General features: G+C 39.3%; 1 protein-coding gene across 1 annotated transcript in view; it reads right to left on the minus strand.

The window, feature by feature from the left end:
• Positions 1-1200: 1200 nt before the first annotated feature.
• Positions 1201-21534, minus strand: part of LOC121877428 (glycine receptor subunit alpha-2-like) — a 41433-nt gene continuing 21099 nt past the window's right edge. The window contains exons 6-13 of the mRNA XM_042383185.1: positions 19686-19830; positions 18656-18667; positions 14668-14750; positions 12156-12290; positions 9717-9946; positions 8828-8959; positions 5506-5607; positions 1201-4482 (exon numbers count right to left, since the gene is read on the minus strand). Of these exons, the coding sequence (XP_042239119.1) occupies positions 4309-4482; positions 5506-5607; positions 8828-8959; positions 9717-9946; positions 12156-12290; positions 14668-14750; positions 18656-18667; positions 19686-19830 (1013 nt within the window). The 3' untranslated portion in view covers positions 1201-4308. The remainder of the gene's footprint in view (positions 4483-5505; positions 5608-8827; positions 8960-9716; positions 9947-12155; positions 12291-14667; positions 14751-18655; positions 18668-19685; positions 19831-21534) is intronic.

A 21534-nucleotide genomic window follows, 5' to 3' on the forward strand; every position in this document is an offset into this window, starting at 1 on the left:
TGAATGTACCTAAACCTGCTCCAGTGTTGGTCAAGTCTGGTCTTGAAAGAGCTCACACTCAGTGCCATCACAACATTTTCTGGTAGATTGTTCCAAGAGTTCACAACTCTCACTCCGAAAAAGTTTGCCCTCACAGTTATCTGGACTTGCGGCTTCTTCAATCTCGAGCTGTGACCCCTTGTGGGGCGAGCGTCCACCAGCTCCGAGTAAGGACACTCGACTGAATAGTGCCCCTTAAGATGCTTATACACCTCAATTACGTCGCCCCTTGCCCAACTGTAGAATAAGCTAGGCAAGTTCAGGCACTCCAATCTCTCAGGGTAGTTGAGGTACCGAAGAGCAGGCACTGCTAATCTTCACAACCTGCTTGATTGACCTTAAAAGTGACTTTGATGTTCCAAACAGAAACACTATTCTTGAACAAAGAGTTAACTTTGGAGTGAAAGGTAATCTTCTTCATTGAATTCGGGGATAACTATGGAACAAGACGTCTTGTGTGTTCTTCTAGGTTCTAGAGGGTCATGGAGCTCCACCAAGGACTTTGAACTTGAGGTGCAGATTAGTTTTGACTGCCTAAATACAAGTATACTGAATGACAGAATGTACAGGTACAGTACAGTAGTTATCATAGTCCACTGGGTGTAGCTCTACCACTATTTCTGAGACATTTCTGCATACAATAAAACAATAACAGAGTACTGTATATAAAAATTTATTAAAGGGAACAATCTCACAAAACATCTGCTATATGTTGCAGGCTATATTAGTAAAACCAAACTCATAAATGCATTATGTATGTAGTTTACAATACTGCTGTAGAATTCCTGAAAAATTGCTTAATGTTGATGAGGGAAAAACATACAGGTACAGGATTTTAAATTTGGGCTAATTTACACTGTATACAAGAACAATATCCCTGAAATATTCATATTTCTGATCTTTCACATGAGATATGAGGCTATATACAGTACATCTCGCAGCCACTTACCCAAAGTTCTGTACAGTACAGCACAATAATGAGCAATCATGCTTCTTCTAAGTTGTCTCTAATTTATTTACCGGTATATATATATATATATATATATATATATATATATATATATATATATATATATATATATATATATATATATATATATATATATATATATATATATATATATATATATATATATATATATATATATATATATATATATATATATATATATATAATATTTTTATTCTACATATTTGAAGTTTTAAAGAGATTGTTATAATGACAATGATAGAAATTGTTTATCTGACCAAAAATTTCTGTCAGCTTCATCATAACAATTTGATCTTAAGATATCTTTATTATAAATGTTTATCCTGTTATATAGAAAGGGACTGTTCAAAATGTTAACAATTTTAAAGCTAGTACTGTACATACTGTACAATATTTAAAGTATGGTACTCTAACTCATGGCCTCCCTTTTTAGTACTGTAAAAATTAATACTTCAAACATATTTTTGTAGGAAAACTAATTTCTTAAACAGCATAGCGTACAGTCCTGTAAAGTGCTGTACTGCACAGAGCTGGACCTGCAGCTTCTCCTCTACCATCACACAACAGTTAGTACTGACTGTGGTAACACCAAGACAATACTCTTCACAAATTTTATCACTGTCATTAGAATTAAGACCATGTGAATATTTTTCTTCATCTGTACAGCAAATATAAATAATAATAATAAATAAAAATAAATAAATACAAACTAAAAAAATATTGAAACCCTTTGTATGAAAGATTCTTTAAGGAGAATTTGGGAAAAATTATCTGTTTGTTGATTCACATCATATTTATCAAACTAAAATAGAAAGGATATTGTTCAATACAAGTACCAGCATTACCAAATAAATACGGTAATCACTATAAATCACTGTACTGTATAATTGTGATTCTGATAAACACTGACAAGATTAGTCAAATGTATATAATAATTTCAGGTAAATGGTGAAGGTCACGTCAAGCTTCCATCCTCATACTACTGTTTCAACAAAAACTAGTGAGTACATTTTCCAACTTCTGAGTACAATAAAAAATTTACATATTTGAAGGTACCTAATACATCCATAACAGTTTTACAACACGCTGTGATACGTTATGAAAAACAACAAGGTAATTCAACACAAAAATGCTGGATGGAAAAGTGAAGGAAACACTCACAGTGGCAGTGTAATGTGCAATATACAGTGCTGTATATTATCTCCACTCATATCAGGAATAATTATCATGAAAATTTCCATTGTCATCATCTGTTACTTGGGCAAGTGCTTAAGAGTAGTGGATGATAATAAAAGCTCTTCTGACTGATTATTGTCATTTACATAAGCACCAAACTGACACTCTGTATACCCTGGTGAGGTAATGCCCCGGGCAAATTTATTGAAAAAATAAGGCAACAAATACTATGTGAGGAGAGAATTATTTACTAACAAACTTACGGTAATAAAGATTGATATACTGTTACATAGAGCATAGTTGGCACACCCCTACCATGTGTATGTTATTATTGCAACCTTCAGCCTATGTTTTCCTAGCCTGAGTAAGTTCTCTTTTGGTCAGATTCAACCCATTTTCTAGTGTCATCTAAATAATTCCACTCATTTTGAAGATATTTTGATAAAAATTAAGGTATCTGACCAAGTACTGTACTACTGCAATCCTCACAGTGTTAAATGCACTTTGCAGGTATTTCATTTATGATTAAATGTAGCATAATGATTCATCAGCTACAATAAGAATTTCATCTTTTGTGATACTGTAAAAGACAGACTAGAGGAATAAGTCATGTCATCAATGGATAAATGGTGATAAGTGCACTAATTAATTCTACTGTAGTGCCAAATATTAAGTTTGAGGCACAGGCTTATGTACAGTATATCTTTTAAAAGGGGTTTTCCACTTCCCCAGCCCTGGGGACCAGAGTACAGTACAATCACACCTCCAGCAAGGTTAACATCCAGTATCCCACAAGGGAAACAAACAAACAAATTTAGTTATACTGCACTGTACAGTAATAAGTGAAAGTATTTTCCTGAACTGCTAAAATATAATTAATAAGTTTCAGGACTGTTAAGCTCTATGTGTACACACTGTTTTGGAACATCAAAGGTAGCCAAATACCTGCAAGTATTGGTATGCTGTTCCCTAAGCTTGATGATAACTAAGACAATATTAACTACAAGCATTTGGAAACTTCCTGTCATAGGTAATTCCTAATAATAACATTTTCATTGCCTGGTGCTGATGTTACCACTACTCTACTTAAACAGTTTGATAACACAACTGGATAAGCTTAAGGTTTGTTACAAAGACTTATATTAATTAATTGCATGTTATACGTCCCCACACACATATAAAGTCTTCAGTGATCTTCACTATTAAACTGTATAATGCTCGGAAGTGTAGAGTTGAAACAGCAGAGAACACTGAAAATGGTGGCCTCTGATAAGCTTTAGACAGTAAATAAAAGCCTCTAATAGTACTATGACTGTAACATCAAGGCAAAGAGGTTTTTCCTTCTACTGTATTCTCAACACAGTGAAAGGCTTGACAAACTGTTGTGGTTCTGTCGTTTAAATGTTTCTACTTTACAGTTTTTTATTTTGGTAGCTACCAGTTGTGGTGTGATGCCTATGTCTAGAACCATAACATGACAGCTGATACTACAGCAAATATTCAGAAGTGTATTTGTCTTTTTAATTCTAAAAAAAAAAAAAAAAAAAAATGCCTTTCTAAAACATGAATGGATGTACAGTAAATCCAAAATAGCTGCCATTTTTCAATATCACTTTAACCAAGTTAGATAAAGTTATGCAACATCCAAGCTTATGTGTTGTGGGATAAAAGCCTGTCGCCATTATGTCCAAACTTCAAAACCTCAGTTAAATTTCTACTCCTCTGTTTTCAAATTATGCAATTCATTGCTATTTAAAGAACAAGTCATCATGACTACAGTACAGTACTGGTCTAGCTGTCTGTTTATACTTTATGACCGAAATCCTTAATACTGTGTACACAAAACCCTCTGAGGCAAGGCAGTAGCAGTGAAGCAAAAGGGACAACACATTAATAACTGAGGGTCATTCATCATAGTTACATCGTAAAGATATTTACGGTAGTAATGAATGAACACATAAATCTAGTGTAAAATGGCATTAGGCATTACTGTTTACATACCTAACATCTCATCTCCAGTTATTAGTTTAAAATGACTAGTACTGTACTTGGAAGAGGCTGTTTACACAATGTTCCAATTACTATGGCTAACAACTGCACATTTAGGAAGTCTCCTCAAGTGTGAGTTGCTGCTGGACAAGATAGTAAGGCCAGTAGACAAGATTGAAGATCAGGAAACCTCCAGGGAAAATTGCACGACAAAGGCGATCAAAAGCACGTGCATAATTCATGTAAGTCTTCGGGGTCTTGCTGGCAGCACCATCCTCATCGACGTCCTGTTGGGTGGTGAAGACAAACATAAGCATTATTCAGGCAGAGTGTATCACTTGTCTGCAACCAATACTGGCTTATGATATTGTAGCTATGTTCTGTACTGTACTGTTGTGACTGACCATCACAGCTGATCTACTACAATACATATAAAAAAAAAAAAAAATGGGAGGAATATGTGATTTTCAATTGTTTAATTTTGACTTAAAGTCTTTTCTTCTGACAGTCAAGGAAACAATATACAGAGTGAGAGACTACAGTATTACCAGAGTTCATTTTTGTAATATGAAAAAAATCTAATACTACAGTACAAGTACTGTACTGTATACAGTACACTGTACTTTTCTAAAATTTTAGAAATGGTATTTAAAGTTACTTGTATGGTCACCGTAATTCAGGTTTTGATTGTGTTTTCTTTTTAAATTCTCAATTCTTGAACACTAATTGATGCACGTGAACCAGCATTGCAAGACTTATTCAATTAAAAAATAATAATAATTCTTACCAGTAAGAAACTACAACAATAATCCCCAATCCTTATAGTTAAATAGTATACTTCTGAAAGCATTCAATGTTCTGGAGATATATACAAAATGCTCCAGAGTACAGTACAGTATAGTATTTTGGGCATGCAATCATAATGATATGGCATGCATCATGCAATGATAAATATTAAGATTTAGTGAGTTGCAGCAATAGCCAAATTACTGTAATTATGCCATACAAATCTCAACTACTGTACTCAAGCGTGACTACCGTTAACTGAGCCACCGAGGGTCAATATGATTAACTGAAAAAGCAGATGACAACTTCGGTGTGCATCTCGTGTTGCAAGCACACATTTATAGCAATGAGACGAGTGTTCACATGCACAAATGAGAACACTCTATACTACACTCTACAACTGTAAACAATACAAAAGAATGTATAAAACAAAATAAAAATCAAACCAAGCGAAACTAAAACTGCCAATGACAGAAAAGATATTTGAATCTATATTGTACAATATTCTGTAGTAATGTTAGTACTTGTTGTTTTCCATTCTCAGCCTCCTTTGTCTCATCTACATGATCACCATCATCATCATCATAATGACATCCCACCTTCTCAGCATCATCAGAGCCAGACAGCTGCAGGGCGTCACGTCACACCAGCAAGGGAACCAACCAACGACACAAAGTTTGAGGATACACAGGAAAGGTAACATTGGTCAAATTAATTTCTAGAAAAAAATTCAAGATGAATTATAACATGATCAATGGTTAATTGATCTTGGGAGAGGTAAAGTTATTGATTTTGGGATGACTTAAAATATACGGTAATAGGAGAATTTATTAGAGTACCAATAAAATGAGAAAGAAAATATTTGGATGACATGCATAGATTGACTGACCTAACATATGTATACAGTACATGGTGAGAATGACCTGACATGCATGGTGTGAATAACACGACATTTGCATGACATGAATGAAAAATAGATATAAGGGAATGTAAGAAATTGGCACAAGGACAACAATAAAGTACTGGGCTTCAAAATAGCTCTTGACCAAATTCTCAAAAACAATGGAGGGATCCTACACTGGCCTCCTTCCCTCTGCATGGCCACTTCTAGTGAGTGGCCATTAGGTAAATAAGGTGATATGTCTTAAACTGAGAGTATCTCAGCAACACTCTGAGTGATGAAGGGTTAGGTTAGACAATGAAAATAAAGTAACAACTTGATGATGTGAGAACTTTATGAAGTGAAAACAACATTTTTTTATGTGAACATATTGACATGTGGATGTTGAATGAAGTGGTGTGAAAACACTCTGGGATAAATATTTTAAGTACAGTATCTGGTAACTTATTTAAATACCACATCAAGTCAACTAACTGGCTTGTAAGTGATGACTGAACTGAAATTTAGGAAAGTATTGACCTGATTCTTTTAAATTGTTGTTGATATCATTTAATTTAATGCTATGGAAACTTGACTTACTAAGGACTATTCTGAGAAAATCATCAACCAGTTACAATAGTCTTACACACTTGTAATATAATAAAAGAAAGTGAAAGTGGGTCCAATAGGCCAGATGGCTCATTTGGGAGTGTGAATATAAATACACTGCACTGTATACAGCTGTACTAAGCCTTTGGTACACAAGGAGGTAGTGTGGCCAGCACTGCACTGTACTCAACTGTAAAGTTAGGTACCCATTGATGACTGGGTGGACTAGGAGTGCCTCAAGGATCAAGTTAGTGGCCCTAAGGACAACAGGTGAGTGCTGCATCCATTCAGCAACTACATTCCTATTCTAATGACACTGTAAATATTAGAGATAAAACTAATAATAACATCAGCACTATCTTAAAAATAAAAATCAATGAAGTCATGCATTTTCAGCTAACACTGCCCTTGAAATTTTAACAAAGATATTATCTATGTCATTACAGTGTAGTATCTATCAACTGAAAAGTTTGGGACCAATGAGACTTCCATAAAATGGATAATTACACAAGGTTTATACTACCGGCATCATGAATGTGTGTCCAAGGAAAGCATGTGATAAACCAGAGCACTTGTGTCAGTTTGGTTATATTATTATCAGTTTCTGCAAATACCTATACAGTATACTGTACTAACTTACTTCATTATTCTCTCACATTTTAAACGTCTAGAAATAAGCTTTTAATGTGTCATCGTTCTCCTACAATCACCATTACTCCTCAAACTCATCTGAGGGCAAGTAGACTCAGCCTATTGCCTGAATACTAAGTTTTTTCCTTAATTACAGTACTGTAATTTCATATAATGTGTGGAAAATTAGACAAAAGTAAGTTATTTCATATTCTTAAATTTCATATGGTAATTATGTTCATACAATAAAGGTTTAGAGTTGTAAGAGAATTTAGACTGCTCAAATATTTCATAAATTGGATCATTTCGTAAAGTAAATATAGTTGACAGTACTTCACTTTACAGTACTGTACTGTATAATGTAAACAAATATCTTCTCCTCTGAAGACTGAATCCAAGAGCAATGTTACTGAGTCACATCAAGTCCACAAAGTACTCAACAAAGATCAAGGCTACAAAACATCACCTTTTACAACTAACTCATTTAAATATAAACTTGCTTCACATTTTACCATACAGTCAATATTTGAACCAAAGATCTAAATATTAATTCCAGGTACCGGTAGTAATTTTTGTGAGTGTGACAACTGCCATTTACTGTGGTAGTTCTAATCAAGGAAACTTTATGTTCTTCCACATGGGATCTAACAGCAAGGTTTAAGAATGGAAGTTTATTAAACAGTGACTAATATTAGTTATATGCACAGAGTGACTGGCAGAGGAATGCACAGTGAGACATACTCAAAGTGCAGAGTAGAATTTGAGAAAACAAACAAATAAAGCGTTCCTGGCCCATCAAGGCTTTCTTGTAGGCTACCGCCATTGATACACTGCCTCAGATTTAAACCATAAGCGGAAGCTTTATAAGCCCCATAAATCTCTTATTATGGATCTATTTAATCAAGTACATTAGTGTGTGTCTATCAACTTCTTAACATATATAAATAAAAAGGGGCTACAGTATTCCATCTAGTCAAGCGATTGCACCACCACCATCTACAAGTCACCCTCATGCTTCTAATTATTGGTGACACATGGTAATGTTAGCAGAAGGGGACAAAAATGAATCATCAGCTAAGTAAGAAAGTCCATACAACTCGACCCACTTTCACTACTTTACCAAGAACTGTCTACTCTCAGTTTCCCCTACTCCAAGGAGTTACATACTGTACTGTATTAGCCACTTATACAATTAATCATCCCACCAATTATTTAAAATTAGTACAAGTATACATGTACACATGTACTATCCACTGAACAAGATTCATTACATACACATATCAATTATAAAATATACATTACTTCTATTCCAGCCATTTTTTGTTTTAGCTCTCACCTACAGTTGACTTCTTTTATGAATTCTCTATCTCCTCTCACCACTCACTTCTGTAGTAGGATACCATCCCATCCTTAAGCAGCTAAAATTATAATCTTATGCTTCCAGTCTCTAGTAAAGAAGAATTCCATCAACTCCTTGTAAGTTAATCCAGCTTCTCCAGTACACCAAGTTACTGTCACACCAACCAACAGCCAACAGAGACAATATCCAACAGGAATTACTAATCATGAACTATTAGAAAGTTACTAATCACTAGTTTGGTTACCAGTCACCAATCAAGACCAAGACGAGAAACAACCACATCAACATCGATATACAGTATATATATATATATATAAACTGGAGCAGAGACGTGTATAAGTGGAGGCAGCATGCAGAGAAAACTTACAGCCTTAGGAATCTTGAACATAGTCTGGCGATGGCTGACAACTTTCTTGTTGGCCAGCCAGTTCACAAAGGTGAACTCCAGTAGGGCTCCAAACACCATGATCATGCACATCCCAATCCACACGTCAATAGCCTGCCAGAAAAAAAAGAGCATAATAACAGCACAATACATTAAATTATAGATACCAGATAAAAAATACCAAATTTGGGTATTGTGGAAATGCTAATAGAGCACAGTATTAACATATAATGTATATTGTCTAATCTGTCAAGTTTATGGTCTACTCAGAAAAAATCAGTTGGATATTGAAATTGCAGACATAACTATAATCACACAGATTATGAGTCTTTAATATACAGTTTTTGTTAAGTTTTCCCTTGCAACTCAAGCCCATCTGTACATTCGCTCTAAAAGGTATCTTTACGGAGGGGTCCAAGGAATTTCAAAATGATCATCGCGATTCCTGTTGTCTCGGTAGGGTTGTCATACTGTCTCACACAAAATCATAAAGATAATTTTTGGAGTGAGTATACATCCAAATTTGTATCATCTCACAGGATGAAAATTATGCTTAAATCTCACATGGAAGTACCTGTACAGTACAGTAATCTAAGGTTGGGTTTGTAATGTGATAACAGAAATCATAATGGGTGCATGTGAGCTTTAGTGGTAATTATGTTAGATATTGACAACTGCAATGAAATGAGGAGATTAATTTACAGTACCATACTAAACATGTATATTTCTTTTCAATGTTCAATTATTATTGTTGTCACAAAATAGACATAAATTTCCTATATATCTGTATATACTGTATATTAAGATAACTTACCATGAGGCAGGTCGTGAGAAAGACATAACCTTTGGAGCAGAACATGGGAGAACATACCTTAACGTAGGATACAGGAGGAAGCTGAGCTCGGATGCCGGAGGCGAGGGTGGTGAGAGTGAGAAGGGTGGTGACTCCAAGGGACACTCGACCAGGCACAGCATTGGGATCCAGCCAGAAAGACACCCATGAGATGGACACGATGAGAATGGTGGGGACGTAGGTCTGAAGGACGTGGTAGCCATTCTGACGTCGTAGCTTGAAGTTTACCCTTAATGCACTGAAGTTACCTGTGATAAGACAACATTAGGTGTCATATACAGTACAGTAACAACCTTAGTCATAACTGCAGGAGTGGGGTAATTTCTAGGGCTACTCACATTTCTCTTATACAGTATTATACTGTACTATTCTTTCCCTCAGTTTAACACACAAAAGTATTCCTTGGAATGCAGCATGTAACTCCATATCGCTGGCAGATTATGCAGATACTTGTCCTGTGTTAATTATTGATGCAGCTATATAATGTCAGAGAGGCAGTCACTCCTGTTGCCATCATGCAGTTCACGTGTGCATGGTAGACCATATACCTGGTAGTGTGACAGATGTGGGTATGACTTTTTATTTATATCAGGACACCAGATTGTGTTTCATTTACTTAACTGTTGCTTTAACTGTAATTTTAGGTGTTGGTGGTAGAGTAGTAGCTCACTTACCTCTCACTACAGCATCCTGGGTCAACTATGTGAAGGGTGTTATCCAGTGTGACCAAACCAAACAAGACAGGTTTTCTCTGGTTTCTCCAGTTTCCTCCCATACTAACACTGGCCAATGAAAGGGATTAAACAATCCACCAGCTTCCTTTCCCCACCAAAACGATTACAGTATTTAAATCAATAAAGTACAGTACTGGGTATATATTTTCATAATAGAATTCAGGCATATGGAAAAATTCTGGAAAAACTCTGTCAAAATTAGATTTGAAAATAATTCATTAACATATGCAGTTAAACAAATATTAATATGCTGAAACAAAAAAAACACAGCTTGTTAACAAATGACAATGAACCAAGTATGAATAATGACAGGTAATACAGTACTGCAATGACCTGTGTGAATTTCTTATAGCTTTACTTTACTTCATCATCTTTGCTACTGATTGGTCTGCTAACTTCCTGGGCAGTTGATCACATTTCTGTTATGCACTGTTGGCAAGTACAGTACTGGCTCCAGATGAAAAGGTCACATTGGTAACATAGATACACAAACAGGGCCGGATTTACCAATAGGCCAAGTAGGCCATTGGCCTAGGGCCCACCAGTATCTGGGGGCCCACTGAAACAAATTTGTCGCGCAGCTTGCCAGCTCGCTCAGCCAGTCAGTATCTTCTCAGCCTCAGCTCAGAGTGAATGTCTACTCAAAAATAAAGAAGCTGTTTAGCTTCCTAACAGAGTATGACAGCATGAAATATGATGATCTCAAAGCCCAACTGGAATTGGTTGTCAGTACCTATTCCAGTGACCTGGAAGCATCTGTTCTAGATGAGTTTTTGCAATTTAAAGACATTTTGTCTTCTGAATCTGACAGGTCAGTGACAAACATCTCCACTTTGCTGAGGTCCAAAGATGGTATTTTGACAACTGCCTTTCCAACCATTAGTATCTTGGTAAGAATTTTCCTTACCATCCCCATTACAAATTGTGAAGGAGAGAGGTCTTTCTCTACTCTATCTCGGGTGAAAAATCACCTGAGGTCTACCATGGGACAAACCAGATTAAACTCACTTTCATTATTATGCATTGAATCTGGCCTCCTACAATCCCTTGACACAAACAGTATCATTGACAAATTTTCCATGAAAAAAAGTAGGAAGAATTTACAGGTATTTTGAAATTCAAACAGTTTGCTGTACTACAGGTGCTTGCAAAATTGATTATGCTTTAAGTTAATTGTATTTCTTTCATTATTCCCATATATAAGATGTACATGATATAGAACTAATTTGATTAAAAGTAATGATGTGTCACATTGTGTTTAAATTCTTATTTCTTACATTATAATATTATGATATTATGTAATATTTGATGACATTTGGCCACTGCAAAATAATTACAGCAAAAAAAATTTCATTATATATATATATATATATATATATATATATATATATATATATATATATATATATATATATATATATATATATATATATATATATATATATATATATATATATATATACTGTATACAGTATATATATATTGATTATTGAAACATGCAAACATTTCTATAAATTTGGGGGCCCACTGATGAGCTTGGCCTGGGGCCCACAAGTAGGTGAATCCAGCCCTGTACACAAACATCATGGACATCCTTTAAGGTAACAAGAGAGAGAAGCCTTAAGTAACCAAAACATGAAAAAATATATTTAGACTAATACCGAAAGATACTAATTCCTTATCAGGCAATATGTGAGAAGCTATTCCGTGTCAACGTACTGACCTGTCACAAAGACCTGGGTGTCATCCTCGGTGTTGGTAGCCATGAGGTCAAACTGAGCAATTTCAAGCTCATCTGGCAAGTCTATTGGTCTTTCCTTCACCCAGTCATACAGGATGACATCTTCGGTGTTGGCATCTGGGAATATAGAATGTTTAAAATATAAGAAATGAACTTTATTGCAAAAACGTGTGTATCGTTGGTTGTTGTACTTCAGCAGAGATTGTACGTTGAGTATTCTGTCTACACTTGGTCAAAGGAGGTATTTGTTACATGTAAATAAATGTCTGTACAGTGCCTAGCTCACTGACCTGGGTCATCTGGGAAGTGATTTGGCAGGATCCTCGTGTATAAGAGCAAGACATGTGCTGACTGGTCCTCATCCACCAACATATACACTGGTATTCCTCCTGGTATTTCCCTTAAAACAACTACTTCAACTTAACCAGAGCCTAACTTATTTACTATCTAAATGATCACATATAAAGGGCAAAGTGGATGAGCTTGGTCACATGGCAAACTTAACATTTGTGTGTCCTGGGTGTCAGAAACTTGAGAAGCCCTTGCTTACCTGGTGGTGATATAGCTGTTGGAGAGAATGGTTGATACAATTGTTGGAGATTATGGTGGTGATACAATTGTTGGAGATAATGGTGGTGATAAAACTGTGGGAGACACTGGTGGTGATACAACTGGTGATTTTAGGCTGAGGACTAGTTATAAATAATAATTTATGATATGATTGTCCATTTTAAATAACACGGACACCAGATCACACACTACAATGATGATAATGATGAAGATGGCATAGTATTACTGGTATAACAAGTACTGTATAGTAATATCAATGGTAATCTAAGATTAAGCAACACGATGCAATTACAGTATATAGGAGACTAATAAGTGCTGAAGCGGGCAAGTTGCAACTGAAGTCTCCCAGCATCAAGCCATCTACATATGTCTTGACGTGGATAACATTTAACCACGACTTAGGTAAATATCATAAAGAAAACTGAACACATCAATAGTAATAAAAATGGATTCAGTGTGGCGATGCAACATGCAGAAAAGCGTCATGTGAACGACCATGAAGGAGCAGCTACTGACACACACATCACTAGCATCCCTCCACTCGTTATCTAACCTTACTATCAAGACTTAACGCCATTGGTTCATGCTCTAACTACAACTCAGTGGATCTTATGAAACTAGGGTGTCTGTCTACCTGCGACACTATTACATGTTTAAAATCATAAAGATGTCCTCAACACTACTTCAGCAGCTAGTTGACAGAACTTATCGTTTTGACAGCTACAGTTCTAACAGACCCTAAACTGGGTCTTCCTCCTGGTGATTTAGTTCAGATTATATTAAGGCCAAAATAGGACTGAGGGCCATGTGACTGGTGACACTCCCAGGTGAGGGTGTCAACAAACAATACTGTATCTTATAAGGTGGCGTAATGTGTGGTGGAGGGGCCGAGGGAAGCTGCGTCTTGAAGGCTAGTATGCGGATTAAGTTAATATGCACCATGTTAACTTTCCTTACTTGCCCTCCAATGTACAGTATACAGTGGAAGGGCAAACTTTAAAGATTTTGCATTTTATATTAAACTTTATAAATAGATAACCTTCACTAATTTGTTAACTTTGTTAAAGGTAGATTCCCAATGTATGTGATTACTTCAGCTATGTTCACCTGAATGACTTTCTTATTACTGAAAATAACGTTTATTAGCGACAGTAATTAATTTTCGATAAAAGATAAAATGCTGCTGTTACAAATCTATGTCGTGTTGCTTTTGGGCGAAGATTTCAGAGACTGACATTAGTTTACCTAATTAGTACAATTATTAGATAAAAATGATCTCACTAAGGAATAAAGTGTGTGTGTGTGTGTGTGTGTGTGTGTTGTACCCCCCTCCTTCCCCGTCTTTCCACCGATACAAAAATATATTATACTTCAAAGCCTCAGAAGCAAGATTAGAATGTATTTCTACCCGGTCGTATATAAATATCGTAATCTTTACTTTGATGCCGCCAAACAAACAGGAACCAGACATTTATGAAAGGGCAGATTTTTACCGTAATTCACATTTGCCTCCAAAAGTACAGTCAGTTACTATGCAGTAACTTTCATATTTCCTTTGTTTGTAAAAAAAACATTCTATTGATATCACATTTAAAACTATTTTTCTTTTGGAGTATTTGTTTAAATTTATTCTTCTTGGATTTTTAGGCGAAACACTCTTAAGGCCATTTTATAGCATCTCACACTTGCAGGAATCAAAATCTGCAAAAAATTTAAGCTCACACACTCTCAGAAAGAAATTTTTAGGTAAAATCACTCTTGGAAAAATAAATTGTGATCAAACTCAATAAATCAAAAGTTTTGAAAACCAATTTATTTGAGATATTAACCTTGGAAAGGAACAAAAATATATAGCAAGGTCCACACAACTGTTGGTTAAGTTAGGTGAGTGAGAGCATGAAGAAGAGGCGGGTTTAGTACTCACAGGAGCTGATGGAGGTGCCACACTCCTGGGCGTCGAAGGGATAGTGTTCAAACTCCATACTGCAGGCAAGCGTCAGCGTCACCCTGGGTGGAGGATAGACCAAGTTGAGCACCCAGCCCAGCCCCACCCACACTGCCGCTCATGGCCGCGCCGCCCATCGAAGGAGGGAAGGACTCGGAACTTCCTTGCTTGGTTCTTCTTGCCCACTACCTACAGTCTATTCATTTTGGATATGTAAAATAAGTACCGGCCACATTCTCTCACATGGACAGTGACAGTGAAGACTGGCTAATTTACAGCAGCTTATGATTTTAATGTTAAGTTGTAGTGATCTGCTATCGATGACAAAGGAAATTATGAAAGTCTCAAGCCATATTATTTGTCTGTCTAGAGAAATTATATAACAGCCTCTTCCCTTAAAGGCTCCCTGCTTTCCATCACGCCCCAAGTCGCACCGGACGAGTGGTGCTGTTTATTTGTTGATTAAGTCATTTAATGAGAAGTCCTGGACAGTAAAGAAGCAGTCAGCTTTTTCTATGTACACGACCTGGCAACACTTTGATGCTGGCGTAAGCTGGCGACAGTGTTACCTAAGCTGATAGATGTTTACATGTCACCAGTGGCCTCAATCATCTTCAATATCTAATATACTATAGGAATAGCCGTGTCTGTCTGTCTGTTCTGGCCAGCCGAAACGGCACAATCGTTTTTCATCAAACTTGGTGGAAAATTCGCAAAAAAATCGTAGAGTGGAACAAACCTGGTCCCATGTCGATGGTTTCTTTAGGAAGGCATTAATTAACCATTTTATTTACGCTGGAAAACGATGCAAGTCTACGGACTTGGCGCACCCTCATTCGCTGTACGCTGTCAGCCGGACGGCGGTTGTGTGCTAGCCAAGCACGAGCGTTCAAACTTTCACCGGGCACGAATGGCCCGCGATCACTTGTATCTACTATACTATGAGACTACAGCATTGGTCAGCAGCATTTGGTACCACTGTTGTTGGCTATTATTCTATTAGTACACTGTTGTGGTCCATAAGAAAGAACACAATGGAATCTGACAGACAATTAACGATATCAGTGAAGTCAGTTAGTTGTGAATGTTGATTTGGAAGATTTTCATTTATGCGTCACGGGAGCTGAATCCGTTAAAAAAAATTCTATCCAACCAATCACAAGACCACATGAGAGACGGTGGGCGGTGCTTATTTAACATATCCAAAATGTACAGACTATGGCCCTCACCACCACCCTGCTGCCCACTACCCACGCCCTCACCACCACCCTGCTGCCCACTACCCACGCCCCCACCACCACCCAGCTGCCCACTATCCACGCCCTCACCACCACCCTGCTGCCCACTACCCACGCCCTCACCACCACCCTGCTGCCCACTACCCACGCCCTCACCACCACCCTGCTGCCCACTACCCACGCCCCCACCACCACCCAGCTGCCCACTACCCATGCCCCACCACCACCCTGCTGCCCACTACCCACGCCCTCACCACCACCCTGCTGCCCACTACCCACGCCCTCACCACCACCCTGCTGCCCACTACCCACGCCCCACCACCACCCAGCTGCCCACTCACGCCCTCACCACCACCCTGCTGCCCACTACCCACGCCCCTCACCACCATCCTGCCCACTACCCACGCCTCACCACCACCCTGCTGCCCACTACCCACGCCCTCACCACCACCCAGCTGCCCACCACCCAGCTGCCCACTACCCACGCCCCCACCACCACCCTCCTACTCAACACCCACCATGCCTCACCACCAAATGACCATCAGATTAAGGTAATATATTTTGCACTGTTCGAAATACAAATGTTTCAACACAATAATATCCGCCTCTCTCCTCGTCTCCTCCACCACACATTCCTTACTTTTTTTTACTTTTATCCTCTTCGCCACTGATCGGCTCGCTAGCCGCCCGGGCGATCGGCCACGTCTCTGTCACGCACTGTTGGCAAATACTGGGCATGCACCGGCTCCTGAATGTACCTGAACCCGCTCCAGTGTTGGTCAAGTCTGGTCTTGAAAGAGCTCACACTCGGTGCCGTCACAACACTCTCTGGTAGATTGTTCCAAGAGTTTACAACCCTCACACCGAAAAAGTTTGCCCTCACGGTTTTCTGGACTTGCGGCTTCTTCAATCTTGAGCTGTGACCCCTTGTGGGGCGAGCGTCCGCCAGCTCCAAGTAAGGACACTCAACTGAGTAGTGCCCCTGAGATGCTTATACACCTCAACTAGGTCCCCCTGCCCGTCTGTAGTATAAGCTAGGCAAGTTCAGGCCCAATTCTCAGGGTAGCTGAGGTGCCGAAGTGCAGGCACCAGTTTGGTGGCCCTCCTTTGAACATTTTCAACCAACTGACAGTCCCTAGCATATCTCGGGGACCAGATGGGGTGACAGTACTCCAGATGGGGGAAGACTTACCCTGAAGATCGTCACGAGGGACGGACCGTCTAGATATCTGGAACGACCTTCTTATAAGACCCAATAATTTATTTGCCTGATTTACCTTCTTCTCACAATGGCCCGAGAACTTCAGCTCATTGTCAACATACACACCTAGGTCCTTCTCACACACAGTCTCAACGAGTACATTTTCTTCATCCCGTTGGGACATATGATATGCCTCCTTACCGTTGGTACGCCCCAGGTGCATCCTCTTACACTTCGTGACATTGTTGTTTATTTTTCAAGTTCTAATTGTTATTAAGTATCGTTCGTAAGATTTTTAATTTCTACAACATGTGACTAAAAAAAATGCATCCTGTTTGTGTGTGTGTGTGTGTGTGTGTGTGTGTGTGTGTGTGTGTGTGTGTGTGTGTGTTTATTATTTATCTTGTTTTCTTTGTTTTTGTCTCCAAGTTTACTATAAGTTCTCTTTTATTATGTCTACGTTTTTACACTTTTCACGGTAGTCATTTCTGTCTGTTTTTCTTCTTTCATTTTAAATTTCTCTTCGTTTTTCAAGCTGGACCATCTGTGTACCGCTGGACCAGACCTGGACCATCTGTGTACCGCCAGCTGGACCATCTGTGTACTGGACCATCTGTGTACCGGACCAGGTGGACCATCTGTGTACCGCCAGCTGGCCATGGACCATCTGTGTACCGCCAGCTGGGACCATCTGTGTACCGCCAGCTGGACCATCTGTGTACCACCAGCTGGACCATCTGTGTACCGCCAGCTGGACCATCTGTGTACCGCCAGCTGGACCATCTGTGTACCGCCAGCTGGACCATCTGTGTATCACCGGCTGGACCATCTGTGTACCACCAGCTGGACCATCTGTGTACCACCAGCTGGACCTCCTGTGTACCGCTAGTGCTAAAAATCTCCCTCGCCGAAATTTAGTTGCCGTGAACAGTGACGTTTATTTACGTTAAAGATAATTTACCGGGTCTAATTAATCTGTTATACTAAGAATTATACATCAAATTTTACTCACACACACACACACACACATTCCATCTAATTTATTGAGATTAGTAACGAGATCCAATCATCGCCATTTTTATTCTACCACTAGCCATTACCACAGTCTATTGTGCTGCGTCTTGCTTTATCAACTACAACACCAAACATCTCAACTTCAATCTACAGAGTTTGAGGGACAGTAGAGAGAGTGTGTGGTGGAGTGTGAGGCACTGGGTGTGGTCAGAGATACAGGTGTGTGAGGCACAGGGTGTGGTCAGAGATACAGGTGTGTGAGGCAGAGGGTGTGATCAGAGATACAGGTGTGTGCTGAGAGACCAAGAGAGGAAGTCGAGGGCGGCTCCGGCAGCGGTAAGCCTCACACGGTGCTGGGCTAAGGCGATGTGACCCGGCCACTTCACCGCCTGGGTCAGCCGGGTCAAGAACATGTCCAAAAAAGGAGGTATAAAGAAACAAGTGAAGAACAGTAATAAAGAAGAAGCCGTAGGTGGGTGCTAGTGCAGGTGGTGAAGAAGGAAGGGTTACTTACAGGAGGCGAGGGCTGTGCTACACCACTGCTCGTCAAATGGATAGTGTTCAAGCTGCAAGTTGCAGGCGAGCTTGAGGGTCAGCCTGTCGACAAGAAGTTTACACCGTCAATAGCGTGGCACACCTCACCCGCGCCCTCCACTCGGGTGGCTGCCTGGGGGAGGGGGGTGAGGTCCCTCCCCACATGGCACAAGGGGAGGGAGCAGGTGGGGTGGGTATATGTCAGCTGGAGAGGGACAGTAAGGAAGCTTCTCCTAGTCAAGGCATCAAGTTACAGCCGCTGCCGTATATAAAGCTTGGTAGCACTGCAAGTAACTGGTTAAGTAACAGAGGGGTCACAGTAACAGAGGGGTCACAGTAACAGAGGGGTCACAGTAACAGAGGGGTCACAGTAATAGAGGGGTCAAACAGTGGTAATGCAACAAGGAGTATAGCAGCGTTACCAGGCCCGGCTGTCGTCTGTGTGGGGTCCCTGAACCTGTTAGTCTGTTACACCTTGACACAGAGGAGAGAAAACAGTCACGTCCTGAGCCTGCCTGACTGACTGACATGAGTAAGAAGATGTTATTCACGTTCCCAGATTTGAACAACAAAATTTTTCACAACATGTCAAGTAAGTCGCCGCGGTATCTAGACGATATAAACAACTGTGAGTAGTTAGCGGGAATATGCTGACCCTAATCTCCTGTGAGGCGTGTAGGTGTGTGGGTGGGGTGTGATAGGTGTGTGGGTGGGGTGTGGGTGGGGTGTGAAAGGCGTGTATTGTCACCATCATCACCATTTTGTGTCACCATCATCCCCCCAGATCGTTTTAAACATGTGGTGTAAACAGAGCAATACAGGTAAACTAACACCTCCCCACAAGCAACAGGTGTGCAACTAAGGTATGTTATTGTGGTGCCATAAATGACAATATGTGGTGTAGTAGCATATATTTACATCCTCATTACTATCGTTGTATGTATGTCTGTCTACGTAAAGTAAATATGGTGCTCTAACACTCTCAATATGTGGCCACAATCATCACATGCCAAGGCAGTCCCATCACCAATACAACTTTCATGTTAGTGGCATCATCATCAGAATGTGGTGCTGGGGTAGTCAGACGCTGGGCCACACCATCATAACAGTGTGGCGCCAACAGGACAGGTATTGTATGCAATAATTTAGGAAGAACTGGAAAACAAACATAACTGATTATTAGAGATAGTATAAACCTGTTTTATATACATACATACATACATACATACATACATACATACATACATACATACATACATACATATACATAGTGTAAAAAGAAAGCATCAGCAAGCAAGTATAGTTGTTTGTTGAGAAGTTGGAAAACAAAAGATAATTAAGGCAAATAATAAACATATACACTAACAGCTGATCATAATGGTGTTAATACCGGGTTATGAAAAAAAAATTCTTAGTATAAATGGAACAAATTGTACAGGATATTAGTACCACGTTTATTATGAATCACATTAATACGACCTGTATCTGAGGTATTAATGGCGGCGGTCACTGACGTATTACAAGCGAGAAAGGGGGCAGCGTTAAGCAGTTTTAATCACGGATAAAATAAGAGCTTTCTAACATTCATCATTTACACACACACACACACACACACACACATTCCACTGAGAGAGAGAGAGAGAGAGAGGGGGGTAAATGAATGCTGGCAAGTCCATTCCGTAGACTTTCAGACCCTGCCGTTTAGGTCAAAACTTTTAGTTGGGTTAGGTTAGACCCCAGGTGAGCATGGTGGTGGTGAGGAGGTGGTGGTGGTGAGGGAGATGAGTGGTGGTGAGGAGGTAGTGGTGAGTGAGGGAGAATTGAGTGGTGGTGAGGAGGTGGTGGTGGTGGGGAGGTGGTGGTGGTGAGGGAGGTGGTGGTGGTGAGGGAGGTAGTGGTGGTGAGGGAGGTGGTGGTGGTGAGGTAGGAGGTAGAGGTGGGTGGAGGTCGTTAAGTTTATACCAAAGCTGTACACTCAACACTTTATGACGTTAAATACTGATTCACCACAAATACAATAATTAAATTTATTCTTTAAAATAAAATAAAATAAAGTATTATCTATATATAACAAAAACAAAGATATAAAATTCAGAAAGATTAGTAATTTATTTACCCAAGGAATTATGGACTCAGTATATCACAAGCTTAGGATAATATTTTTTTAATATGTTGATAAGAAGAATTAAGTCTACGTTGATGGAAGAAAACGCAGCTGTACCTGTAACTGATCCACAAGTTCAGGTAATGACTGTTTCTGGCGCCACCCGACACCAGATCACGTCAAACCAAAAGCTCTTGAACAGCAAAATCAATAAACAATATTTAAGAAAGTGAGGAATCATTGCTTGAGTTTTAGGGGGGGGGTTGTTTACACTTGTCTGCGTGTGGACAGCCGGGAGCCAGGCGGGCACTTCCCCTCACTGTGCCAAGTAAAACACTCGTCAGGCACCAGCGGCACTGAGCCACACACCTTCATCTTGTACACTTTATGACCTGTGAGAGACGTGGCACGCTAATCAAAATGGCCACAAGGCACTGAGAGGGCGTTCAACATTTAGGGAAGTTATGTGGAGGTCCTCAGTCTTCAATACACACACACACACACACACACACACACACATATATTATGATCAATTTTCAACTATATATTATATATTTTTCCGCTTTATAAATGGGTCAGGTAGAGAGGAGATCAGGGTCGGTGTGGAGAGTTGATCCGTGAGGGGAAGGAAGGAAGGAAGGAAGGAAGGAATGAATGAAGGAAGGAAGGAAGGAAGGAAGGAAGGAAGGAAGGAAGGAAGGAAGGAAGGAAGGAAGTAAGTATACCTGTAGTGTCTACTAACGAGGAGGTGGGTG

Source organism: Homarus americanus, unplaced genomic scaffold, assembly GCF_018991925.1.
Source record: "Homarus americanus isolate GMGI-L3 unplaced genomic scaffold, GMGI_Hamer_2.0 scaffold367, whole genome shotgun sequence".
Taxonomy (NCBI): Eukaryota; Metazoa; Arthropoda; class Malacostraca; order Decapoda; family Nephropidae; genus Homarus; species Homarus americanus.